The sequence below is a fragment of the Engraulis encrasicolus genome, chromosome 13 (assembly GCF_034702125.1).
Source record: "Engraulis encrasicolus isolate BLACKSEA-1 chromosome 13, IST_EnEncr_1.0, whole genome shotgun sequence".
NCBI lineage: Eukaryota > Metazoa > Chordata > Actinopteri > Clupeiformes > Engraulidae > Engraulis > Engraulis encrasicolus.
Window position 1 is genome coordinate 40,208,887 of NC_085869.1, and position 12,002 is coordinate 40,220,888.

Here is a 12,002-nt window from a genome sequence, read left to right on the forward strand (position 1 = left end):
GTCTACTTTTGAACACCGAGGCCTGGGGTAGGATGGGGTAGTTTGAGCATAGCCTACATTTCCATCCCGTATGAAATCCATAGCCTACTGTGTTGTACAGCAGTGGTTCTCAACTGGAATAGTCTTGTGACCCACAATTTGCCGTGGTCAATACGTTGTGACCCAAACTGCGTGTCGCACCGTCAGATTCTTCCAATAATAATACAAAATATTATCATGCATTTCATAATATGCATTATTATTTGCATTGTATGCTGATATACAATGCGTCTTATGAAGTAGTGGAGAGGAAAAGGCCTATTAACCATGTTTCACTCATGTCTTCAACATCATAGTCATTTTTAGTGCATTGCATCACAGCTCCGCGACCCACGCAGGAACCCTCCGTGACCCACTTTTGGGTCCCGACCCACCAGTTGAGAATCACTGTTGTACAGCATTGTAACAGCTGTACAAGCCCCTTATTACTGTAGTACAGCAGCAGTTTTAAGCAGTGAGGGCAATGATTTGACAATATTGCAAGCGTTCTGAAAATTGTAGGTAAACAAACAAATAAGCAAACAAATAAACACAAACAAATAAATAAATAAGTATGTAAATAAAAACAAAGCACAAAAATATGGCACTAAATGGTGGAAACAAAATCTTACAAAATGATAAGGAACTCATATCACCAGCAGTTCTCTCTCATCATCTGCATCCCTTCCTCTCCCACTACTGCACATAAACATGTCAAACACAGAGCTGGACTGGTAATCTGACATAGGCCACAGGGCATTTCCCCGGGGGCACAGTTCTCAGGTCAGGGGCCAATACTGTTGCTGTTGTTATTGTTGTTTGTGTTTATTTTTGTAGGGACTGCAATAGTTTAGAGGGGGTTGCCACTTGGTCTATACTCACTTTAGACTGGGCCATGTCAGGCTACAAACTCAGAGGCAGCATTCAATTCTGTAGGCACTGCCTTTGACTAGGCTACATAATATAGGCCTATAGGCTAACAGTATACAATATGAATTATATATATATATATATATATTTAGTTTTGCACCGATACCATTTTTTGGCCCCGATACCGATATCCGATACCCGACTGTGCAGTATCGGCCAATACCGATACTAAATGTATATAGGCCTACAGTATATATATGAAGACCTGCATAGGCTACTACTTGGATGTAATATCATTGACTAATATTGTCCAAAGTGAATCCAGTAGAACTTTTAATACTTTTTAAATACTTCTGATATAAAATAACTAAGATCAAGGCTGCGCTCAAGTGTCATACGAGCATCTGTAAGGTATTGGTGCCCGCCGATACGGATGGTGTTGGTACTTGCCGATACCGATACCACCATTTTAGTGCAGTATCGGGGCCCCAGCCGATACTGGTATCGGTATCGGTGCAACGCTTATATATATATATATTGTATATATATATATATATATATATATATATATATATAAGAATGTTGTATATATATTATAAACTTGTTGTGATAACCACTCAGAGCTAAACAAGAACATTTTTTGGTTTGTTTGTTTTTTTCAGGGCCGCTGAAAGCTTTGGCTGGGTCTGGGACAAGGTCACGTGAAAAGCCTACCACCACCACCAAGTCATAATGCTATTTGCAAGATATACAAAAGTGGTGTTTTTTCAACCATACAAGTAAAGCATGACCAATATGCATATATCCAATATGTAACACTAGATGGCTCTGTTGACTCAACTCACTGTAGTTTCCAGTGGCTCTTGATTCCTGTACAGCAGGGGTGGGGAACCTATGTCTGGAGGGTCGTTTGCGGCCCTTGAGGCCGTTTTATCCGGCCCCCCAGACAATTTTAATGTAATGCAGCTTCACATGAAATATTACATATTTTGTAAAGGAATCTTAGAAATTACCTGTGCAATACAATTAAGTTATATTCAGGGGACCTAGAGAAGGTGGGTCTGTTTTAAAGGTGGCTGCCTTCAAAATAGGCCTAAAGTGCAGGGGGAAATCCTGGATTGTGTTTATAGAACGGCCCTCGGCGGACTTTTACGGCCCTCAGAGTAATTTGAAGTGGCCCCTCGAATGAAAAAGGTTCCCCCCCCCTGCTGTACAGTTCTTTTATGTGTACTGAACACGTTTATCTTGACTTTTTGTGTGTATGTATGTAACATAATGCCCTACAAGGACCTATGTATCATTGTGCGTGTGTGTGTGTGTGTGTGTGTGTGTGTGTGTGTGTGTGTGTGTGTGTGTGTGTGTGTGTGTGTGTGTGTGTGTGTGTGTGTGTGTGTGTGTGTGTGTGTGTGTGTGTGTGTGTGTGTGTGTGTGTGTGTGTGTGTGTGTGTGTGTGTGTGTGTGTGTTGGGGGGGTGGTGAGAGAGAGAGAGAGAGGATGTGTGTATGTGTGTGTGTGTGAGAGAGAGAGAGAGAGAGAGAGAGAGAGAGAGAGAGAGAGAGAGAGAGAGAGAGAGAGAGAGAGAGAGAGAGAGAGAGAGAGAGAGAGAGAGAGAGAGGGAGAGAGAGAGAGAGAGACAGAGAGAGAGAAATTAACCAATCAGAGTCCTTCACTGCAAGAGAACCTCCCTCCCCCTCAGGTATGAGGAAGTAATCGGTGTGTGTGAGAGGTCGTTAGGCTGGTGTGTACATTCTATGGTAAAGAATTATTGACCTGAAACTTTCATAGTTATTCCAGAGAGTGGCAGGAACAGCATATTTCGAAACAAAATATCTTTACGCATGTGTTGTGGGGGGTAGTTTATTCAACAGATTCAAGACTGCGACAGTGTAGCCTACTGAAGTCTTGAAATTGAAAGCAAAGTGGTTTAGGCTAAACAAGTGGAAATGGCTTCCAAATCAGAGGAGGATTACTGCTGTCCTGTGTGCTGTGATATTTACACGGATCCTGTCATCACATCATGCAGTCACAGTGTGTGTAAGGCCTGTCTGCAGCAGTTCTGGAAGACCAACGATGCCAGAGAATGTCCAGTCTGCAGGAGAAAACTTTCAAAGGATGCAGGCCCTAACTTCGCTTTGAGAAACTTGTGTGAAGCGTTCCTTAAAGAAAGGAGTCAGAAAGCTTCAGCAGGGTCTGAGGTGGTGTGTTGTGAGCACGGTGAGAAACTCAAGCTCTTCTGTCTGGAGGATAAACAGCCTGTGTGTTGGGTATGCCGAGACTCCAAACAACACACTGGTCACAAGTTCAGTCCTGTCAATGAAGCAGCACTTGATCGCAAGGTAAGTTATTATTTCCTGATATGTAAAACCATAGGAGGAGAACATGCACATTAATCGTCATACAGTGCACAATAGGTGTGAATGAACTGTAGCCTACATGCCAAAGTTAAACTTTGCCCTCAGTCACTGTGAATTTTGTCTGTGGTTACAATTAAGTACCACTAGGTGGCAGTGTTAATTTGCCACATTATAGTGTCTGCTGCAGCCGTATGATTAGTGTAACACGTAGAGTGGTGAGGTCAATATCTGCTGCAATGTCATTGTTCTAAGAAAGTGTGCTTATGTAACTTGTTCTAAGACTCGGTGTGTGTGTGTGTGTGTGTGTGTGTGTGTGCGTGTGTGTGTGTGTGTGTGTGTGTGTGTGTGTGTGTGTGTGTGTGTGTGTGTGTGTGTGTGCGTGCGTGCGTGCGTGCGTGTGTGTGTGTGTGTTCCAGGATCTGTAGCAATACGCTTTGATTTTGTTCAATAATACAAATAAATATCAAAAATATCCAAAAACATGTTCTTTTCTGTATTTCCCCCACTCTAGGAGGAACTGAAGATGGCCCTGCAACCCTTAAAGATGAAACTAGATGCCTTTAACAAGGCTAAACTCACCTGTGACAAAACATCACAACACATCCAGGTGAGAAAGACAGCCATACTGTATAATCTTATATAGGCTACCAGAATTCACAATGAGAATCAATTCAACACATCCGTCATAGTGTGATCACTATGTAACAATGCAACATAATATTGGCTTCATCTAGACTCAGGTTCTCAACACAGAGACACAGATCAAGCAGGAGTTTGAGAAGCTTCACCAGTTTCTACGAGATGAAGAGGCAGCCAGGATAGCTGCACTGAGGGAGGAAGAGGAGCAGAAGACTCAGATGATGAAGGAGAAGATTGAGAAGATGAGCAGAGAGATCTCATCTCTTTCAGATACAATCAGAGCCATAGAGGAGGAGATGGAAGCTGATGATGTCACATTCCTGCAGGTAAGATTTATTGTCTTTTAAACAAGGCATATTAGAAAGTAAATTCTGATCTTGACCTCTAAACCAGGAGAATGAGGAGGTGTCTGGTTTTTCCATTTCTCTGGAGCTGCTCATAGATAGGCCTACCACTCCCTGCTCATAGATACCACTATATAAAGAGTTCCAGCTTCTGCCCTCTGGCCACATATATAGCCTGCCTGCCTGTCGAACAAAGCATTTCAGAGAAAGCTTTGTCCCCTCTGCAATTAGAGAAATGAATAATATAGCGTCCAAACACAGGCTATGATTTTCTGATCTGATCATGTTATTTATTGTGTTTACTGTTTTTTTCACTGTTTTTACACTTTTTTTATTCCTTAGACAAGAGTCTTATCTTGCTAGGTATTAATCAATTTAGTTACTTCTTATCATGTATTCTATACTCCTTTTTATCATGTATTTAACAATCTATTCTTATTTAGTACCCCTGTCACTTTATGTCCTATGTCCTGAATGTTTTGTATGAGCGAAGCTCACTTTACTGCAAATCAAATCTACCCTTGGGTACCAATAAAGTAATCTAATCTAATCTAATCTCCCACATCACTATTAGTCACAACACACTTGGATGGGTGGAATTGAACAACCAGTAGTTGCAATTGCAGTTACAATCAGCGGAATACATGTTGTCTTAAAAAAGTTAATTGTTAAATGTAAAACATAGTGGAACACATCTTTTGTTAAATGTCAAATGTCAAATGTTAAAAAGTAGCCTGCATTTTTATCACCATTTATTTTTCCTTTTCCATTGTTCACATTCATAGCAATAGAGACAGCTTCTCAAGGTCGACCAAAATAAATGTATGTACATGTAGACCTACTGTATATTCTCAGTCGAACCCAATACAAACAATTCTATTAACACCATAACATTATTTTACTTTGCAGAACTACAAGAGCACTGCCAAAAGGTGAGTGATGTAAACAAAACACAAAGATAAGGATTTTATTTGTCAAGTGTGAAAGTATACCATGAAGTGTTTTTTCAGTTGTCACCTTGTGCTGTTCAATGGTTGGAGAGCAAGACTGTGTGTGTGTGTGTGTGTGTGTGCGTGTGCGTGTGTGTGTGTGTGTGTGTGTGTGTGTGTGTGTGTGTGTGTGTGTGTGTGTGTGTGTGTGTGTGTGTGTGTGTGTGTTATTGACAATAGGGCCTATGTGGTGCGTGTAATAGTGTAGTAACATATGTACACAGGGCTGAAGTGTGAGAGTTTTTCAATTGTCACCCTTTGTTGTTCATCGTTTGGTGAGCAGGGACTGGATTTGTGTGTGTCTGTGTGTGTGTAATTGTGGGGGAGCAGCGTCACTGACTGTAGTATGGGTAGTCAGTGTTTCCCACAGAAATTTTGGAAACTATGGGGGCAGCCGGGATTTTTTTTTCCGGCGGGGGTGGGAGTGGGGGGGGAGTGGGGGGGAGTGGAGTGTCTTTTCACGCGAGCCTTTGCAAAATGGCAAAACAATGACTACAGTATGACATTGGGCCTAGGCCTAGGCCTACATTTAAGCCATTTATATTTTTAGAAATAAGGCTACATAACACTTTACCCATGATATTAGTAATACATTGTCATTTATATTTTTCAAAAATGCAGTTCACTGAATCATTTCTGTTTACAACAGTTTCATTCGTCCCTCATACAGGGGTCAATGTAATGAAAAAAGTAATAACACGAAATAGGAGCAGAGATAAGAATTTAAGAGTACTATACTGTGAAATTGTTAACGCATAGACAAAAAGGGTCTAAGAGGGTAGGCTGTGCCTTTTCCCCACACACACATAGGCGTACACATTCTACATGAGGGGTGCTGTTCACAGGGCCAGTTTTTCAAAATTCCTCCCATTAAAAGGGCTGAATAACATATTACACATTTATGTCTATATTCACATTCATTACACATTCATTTCTATGCAGCCCGATGTCTCCTCTGCCGTGTCAATGAAGGCCTGTCACCTAACTCATTACAACTGTAAAACAAAGCCTGGGGAGTGTTAGTAAACTCATCCCAACTGTCCCTTCTCTGAAGGTTTTTTTTTAAATTACTCCCAAACCCAAGTTAACCACAGCCCTTATCTGTGAGTTAACTACAACAACTTGACTAGGCTTTTGATCCCTCTGTCTTTCAAGCAGTTGTGTTTTTCTCTATCGGATGTATTTACTCCAGGAGGAAAATGCGAAGGAAATCGTAATTCAAATCGTTTTTAAAAAATCGGAAATCGTTAAAAAAATATTTATTTATTTATTTATTTATTTTTGTATATTTTCGGAAACTATGGCGGCCAAATTTAAACTATGGCGGGCCGCCATAGTTTCTTCAATGTATTGGAAACACTGGTAGTGTGACACATGTATGAGAAAGCTACGGTGCCTACAGCCTGGTTTAGACTCGTCCTTAGAGGACACGCACTGTCAGCGGGGGGTAGCGGCAGATCAAGTACCCAAACAGCCACCACGCCCCCCTTTTTAGCACTGAGAAGACGCCTTGCCACAAACAAAGTATATTTCTCTCAGGCTGAAATGTCTGCAATCCGCTGCTGCCCCCCTGCTGACAGTACTTGTCCCCCAACTGAAGGAGGAGTCTAAAGCAGGCTTACCACTGACCCGAATACAGGGATGCCGTGGTTATATACTTCACTGGTGCCTAGATGTCCCTCCTTTGTGTGTGGGGGTGGGGGGGGGGGGGGGGGGGGGGGGGGGGGGGCGGGGGGCTAGTAGTATAATAGGGGGTTGTTGGAGTCAGTGTGCGTGTCATGTGTAGACTGTAGAGGCATAGTATGAGGAGGCGACTGCATCCTGTTTTTTGTCTGTAGTTCTGAACCCAAACCCACAGCAGCACTGACTCCTGAATGTTATTCCAGAGCCCAGTGCACACTGCAGGATCCAGAGAGGCTTTCAGGAGCTCTGATCAATGTTGCAAAGCACCTGGGCAACCTGAAGTTCAGAGTCTGGGAGAAGATGAAGGACTTGGTTCAATACAGTGAGTAGAATGCTGTCACACACACACACACACACACACACACACACACACACACACACACACACACACACACACACACACACACACACACACACACACACACACCACACACACACACACACACACACACACACACACTCTCTCTCTCTCTCCTCTCTCTCTCTCTCTCTCTCTCTCTCTCTCTCTCTCTCTCTCTCTCTCTCTGTCTCTCTCCTCTATACGCATAATTATCATGCACATTTTGGTCACACATAATGTGCGTTACCATAATTCACACCCCTAACACACACCACTCATCTAATGCGAGTGTTCCTCTCTGCAGCTCCTGTCACTCTGGATCCCAACACTGCACACTCAGGACTCATTCTGTATGAGGATCTGACCAGTGTGAGACGTGGTGGTGTGAGACAGCAGCTTCCTGATAATCCAGAGAGATTTGATGTTGTCCGTGTGCTGGGCTCTGAGGGCTTTAACTCAGGGACACACTGCTGGGATGTGGAGGTTGGGGAGAGTAATGATTGGGGCCTGGGTGTGATGACAGAGTCTCTCCAGAGGAAAGGAGACATCACCCGTATGAGTGGCCAGTAGCTAGTGTGGTGTGGTGATGGTAAATATGTAGCAGGAGCTCCACCTCATGGGTATCATGCCCTCACAGTGCAGCAGAGACCCCAGAGGATCAGAGTGCAGCTGGACTGGGACAGAGGAAAACTGAAATTCACTAACCCTGATAATAACACACATCTACACACCTTCAAACACACCTTCACTGAAAGAGTGTTTCCATACTTTGGGTTTTCCCCAAACACCTTTTTCAGGATCCTACCAGTGAAATGCTGTATCAGTCTGAATCCTCACAGTTAGAAATCATTCAGCCTCTGTGTTACCATGGATGACTACAACACAGAACACTGATAGTAGAAAATTTTCAATGGAGGTTTTAGAAAATCTAAGGCCCTGGACAAAGACCAATTTTGAGGCCCTCCCATGATTTGTAAATGCAGGAAAACGAATGCTGTAATGCAAGGATGAGGCCCCTGATTGGACAAGGCCCTGGGCAACCTTGCTCAATGCAAACACCGTCTATGAACTTCTATAACTAGAAATGAATTATATTAATGATATAATATGTGAAGATTAACCATAGGTGTAGTGATGAGTTTCATTTAAATCACAGCTTCATTTGAGTGAAATGAAATCATAGGACAGTGGTCATAAAACCACAAGCGTCACCTAACAAAGGGCTGGGGAGAAGGCCTGTGCCCACCCACTTGTCAAGCCCACCCAATCAGAAGATTGTTTTGATTGATTGACAGCTTTAATAAGTGACTCACTGTGTATGTTTTGGTTTAGGTTACCTGATTTATTCTTGTCCCCCATGTTATGATATCTGGCTCATATCTGGTCTATGCCATCTATTAGTTAAGAATTACATCTTCAGGTACACAGAAGCACACTCAACATGAAAACAAGATTTCTGTCACAGCTTCCATTGAGGGAACAAATGACTATAAATTAAAAGGATAGAAATCTATTATTTTGTCTGTAGTTTCCAGATCATGTATTAAAAAATAAATGAAAGCAAAAATCTAATAAAAGTGCTATTCAGATCTACAGTGTTCAGAGTTGTGTGTCGCTCATTTACTGTCTCACTCAAGGTGATATGTATCATTGTGTGTTTGTGTGTGTGTATGCGTGCGTGCGTGCGTCTGTGCGTGCGTGTGTGTGTGTGTGCGTGCGTGTGTGCCTGCATGTGTGTGTGCAGAGCCGCTGACAGCTTTGTCCGGGCCCAGGACAAACTCATTTGAAAGGGCCCCCAGCCCAATAGATTCAATGTAATATGACATGCCCCCTCTCTCCCTGGGCCCGGGACAACTGTCTCCCTTGTCCCCCTTGGCACCCCTGTGTGTGTGTGTGTGTGTGTGTGTGTGTGTGTGTGTGTGTGTGTGTGTGTGTGTGTGTGTGTGTGTGTGTGTGTGTGTGTGTGTGTGTGTGTGTGTGTGTGTGTGCGTGTGTGTGTATTGTGTGTGGTGTGTGTGTGTGTGTGTGTGTGCAATGCATGTATGCTGCTTGTGCATGCATGCTGTTGTTTGTGTGTAGTATTTTACATCAGGAGTTTCAACCTTGATGGTGCTTTAGTCCGAATACGATGTGTTGTTACTGGGTGAGACTGCCAGTGAGAGTGTACTGAGATGTGTTCTAGTGTGATGTGATGTCTTGTTATGGTGTGAGTAGAGAGTGCCAGTGAGAGTGTACTGAGATGTGTTCTAGTGTGATGTGATGTCTTGTTATAGTGTGAGTCAGGGCCGCTGACAGTTTTGGCCGGGCCCAGGACAAAGTAATCTGAAAGGGCCCCCAGTCCAATAGATACAATGTAATGAGGACCCAATTATGGGCCCCCTCTTTCCCTGGGCCTGTGGCAACTGTCCCCTTTGTCCCCCTCTGTCTGCACTCCTGATGTGAGTAGATATTAGGGCCAGTGAGCGTGTGCTGAGATGTGTTCTAGTGTGATGTGATGTCTTGTTATAGTGTGAGTAGAGAGTGCCAGTGAGAGTGTGCTGAGATGTGTTCTAGTGTGATATGATGTCTTGTTGTAGTGTGATTAGACAGGGCCAGTGAGAGTGACAGTTTGTGTTGATGTCAGTGGAATTGTCATTGAGTAGAGCGTGTGTTTAGGTGTATGTCAGTGATGTGTTGTTAGTTAGTTTGTGTGTGTGTGTGTGTGTGTGTGTGTGTGTGTGTGTGTGTGTGTGTGTGTGTGTGTGTGTGTGTGTGTGTGTGTGTGTGTGTGTGTGTGTGTGTGTGTGTGTGTGTGTGTGTGTGTGTGTGTGTGTGTGTGTGTTCACTGGCATTGCACTGCTAACACACACATGCAAACATGCACGCACGCACACACGCGCACAAACTTTTTGTGTGTTGAGGTGTATGGCAGTGTGATGTTGTTATTGTGTGTGTGTGTGTGTGTGTGTGTGTGTGTGTGTGTGTGTGTGTGTGTGTGTGTGTGTGTGTGTGTGTGTGTGTTCAGGGCTGGACTGGGGGGAGAAATAGGGCCTGGGCACTTTTGGCTAGCGGCAGGGCTGGATTAAGATGACCCTCGGCCCCTAGGCTACAGGTTGCTGTGGGGCCCCCTAGAAGGCAAAGTTTGGGACAAATTTACATAGACGGTGTCATAATTACAAGCTAGTAAGGGTAACATACCTACCACGTGTACTCAACATAATGGATTAATTTTCCAATATTGGGTCCTTGTCACAATTTTCCACTTTTGGCCAATCAGGGCCCCCCTGGCAGTTGGGGGCCCCTAGGCTGCAGCCATATCTAGCCTGTGCGTTACTCCGGCCCTGGCTAGCGGCGAAGAACTGACTCACCGGTGGGCCCCCGCACCCTCGTGGGCCCCTATTTTCAGAAATGTTCCAGAAATTGGTTAAGAATTATGGGCTGAACTGGTAATCTGACATAGGCCACAGGGCATTTTCCCGTGGGCACAGTTCTCAGGTCAGGGGCCAATACTGTTACTGTTGTTGTTGTTGTTTGTGTTTATTTTTGTAGGGACTTCAATAGTTTAGAGGGGGTTGCCGCTGGGTCTATACTCACTTTAGACTGGGCCATGTCAGGCTACAAACTCAGAGGCAGCATTCAATTCTGTAGGCACTGCCTTTGACTAGGCTACATAATATAGGCCTATAGGCTAACAGTATACAATATGAATTATATATATATATATATATATTTAGTTTTGCACCGATACCATTTTTTGGCCCCGATACCGATATCCGATACCCGACTGTGCAGTATCGGCCAATACCGATACTAAATGTATATAGGCCTACAGTATATATATGAAGACCTGCATAGGCTACTACTTGGATGTAATATCATTGACTAATATTGTCCAAAGTGAATCCAGTAGAACTTTTAATACTTTTTAAATACTTCTGATATAAAATAACTAAGATCAAGGCTGCGCTCAAGTGTCATACGAGCATCTGTAAGGTATTGGTGCCCGCCGATACGGATGGTGTTGGTACTTGCCGATACCGATACCACCATTTTAGTGCAGTATCGGGGCCCCAGCCGATACTGGTATCGGTATCGGTGCAACGCTTATATAATATATATATATATAAGAATGTTGTATATATATTATAAACTTGTTGTGATAACCACTCAGAGCTAAACAAGTTAATTTTTTTGTTTGTTTGTTTTTTTCAGGGCCACTGAAAGCTTCGGCTGGGTCTGGGACAAGGTCACGTGAAAAGCCTACCACCACCACCAAGTCATAATGCTATTTGCAAGATATACAAAAGTGGTGTTTTTTCAACCATACAAGTAAAGCATGACCTTTGCTCTCACCCCTTCTAGGGCTCTGTCTCACCCATACTGCGTGGGTGAATGGAATACTGTCTGTAGTAACCAATATGCAACACTAGATGGCTCTGTTGACTCAACTCACTGTAGTTTCCAGTGGCTCTTGATTCCTGTACACCAGGGGTGGGGGGCCTATGTCTGGAGGACCGTTTGCGGCCCTTGAGGCCGTTTTATCCGGCCCCCCAGACAATTTTACTGTAATGCAGCTTCACATGAAATATGACATATTTTGTAAAGGAATCTTACAAATTACCTGTGCAATACAATTAAGTTATATTCAGGGGACCTAGAGAAGGAGTCCAGAGTCCTTCACTGCAAGAGAACCTCCCTCCCCCTCAGGTGTGTCTCGTATGAGGAAGTAATCGGTGTGTGTGAGAGGTCGTAAGGCTGGTGTGTACATATGGTAAAGAATTATTGA

The 12,002-nt window shown here is 43.5% G+C and overlaps 1 protein-coding gene across 1 annotated transcript; it reads left to right on the forward strand.

Annotated features, from left to right (window-relative positions):
• The first annotated feature begins 2,629 nt into the window (after window positions 1-2,629).
• Window positions 2,630-9,754, forward strand: LOC134460550 (E3 ubiquitin-protein ligase TRIM35-like). The gene is made up of 8 exons (XM_063212930.1): window positions 2,630-3,224; window positions 3,754-3,849; window positions 3,977-4,207; window positions 5,135-5,157; window positions 7,101-7,219; window positions 7,542-7,606; window positions 9,452-9,460; window positions 9,746-9,754. The coding sequence occupies exons 1-8, from the start codon at window positions 2,832-2,834 to the stop codon at window positions 9,752-9,754; spliced, it is 945 nt and encodes a 314-aa protein (XP_063069000.1). The 5' UTR covers window positions 2,630-2,831.
• Window positions 9,755-12,002: the final 2,248 nt, after the last annotated feature.

Coding starts and splice junctions, on each gene's coding strand:
- LOC134460550 (XM_063212930.1), top strand. CDS start 2,832: ATGGCTTCCAAATCAGAGGAGGATTACTGCTGTCCTGTGTGCTGTGAT. Junction 3,225..3,753: donor AAGCAGCACTTGATCGCAAG/GTAAGTTATTAT, acceptor CCCCCACTCTAG/GAGGAACTGAAGATGGCCCT. Junction 4,208..5,134: donor ATGATGTCACATTCCTGCAG/GTAAGATTTATT, acceptor TTTACTTTGCAG/AACTACAAGAGCACTGCCAA.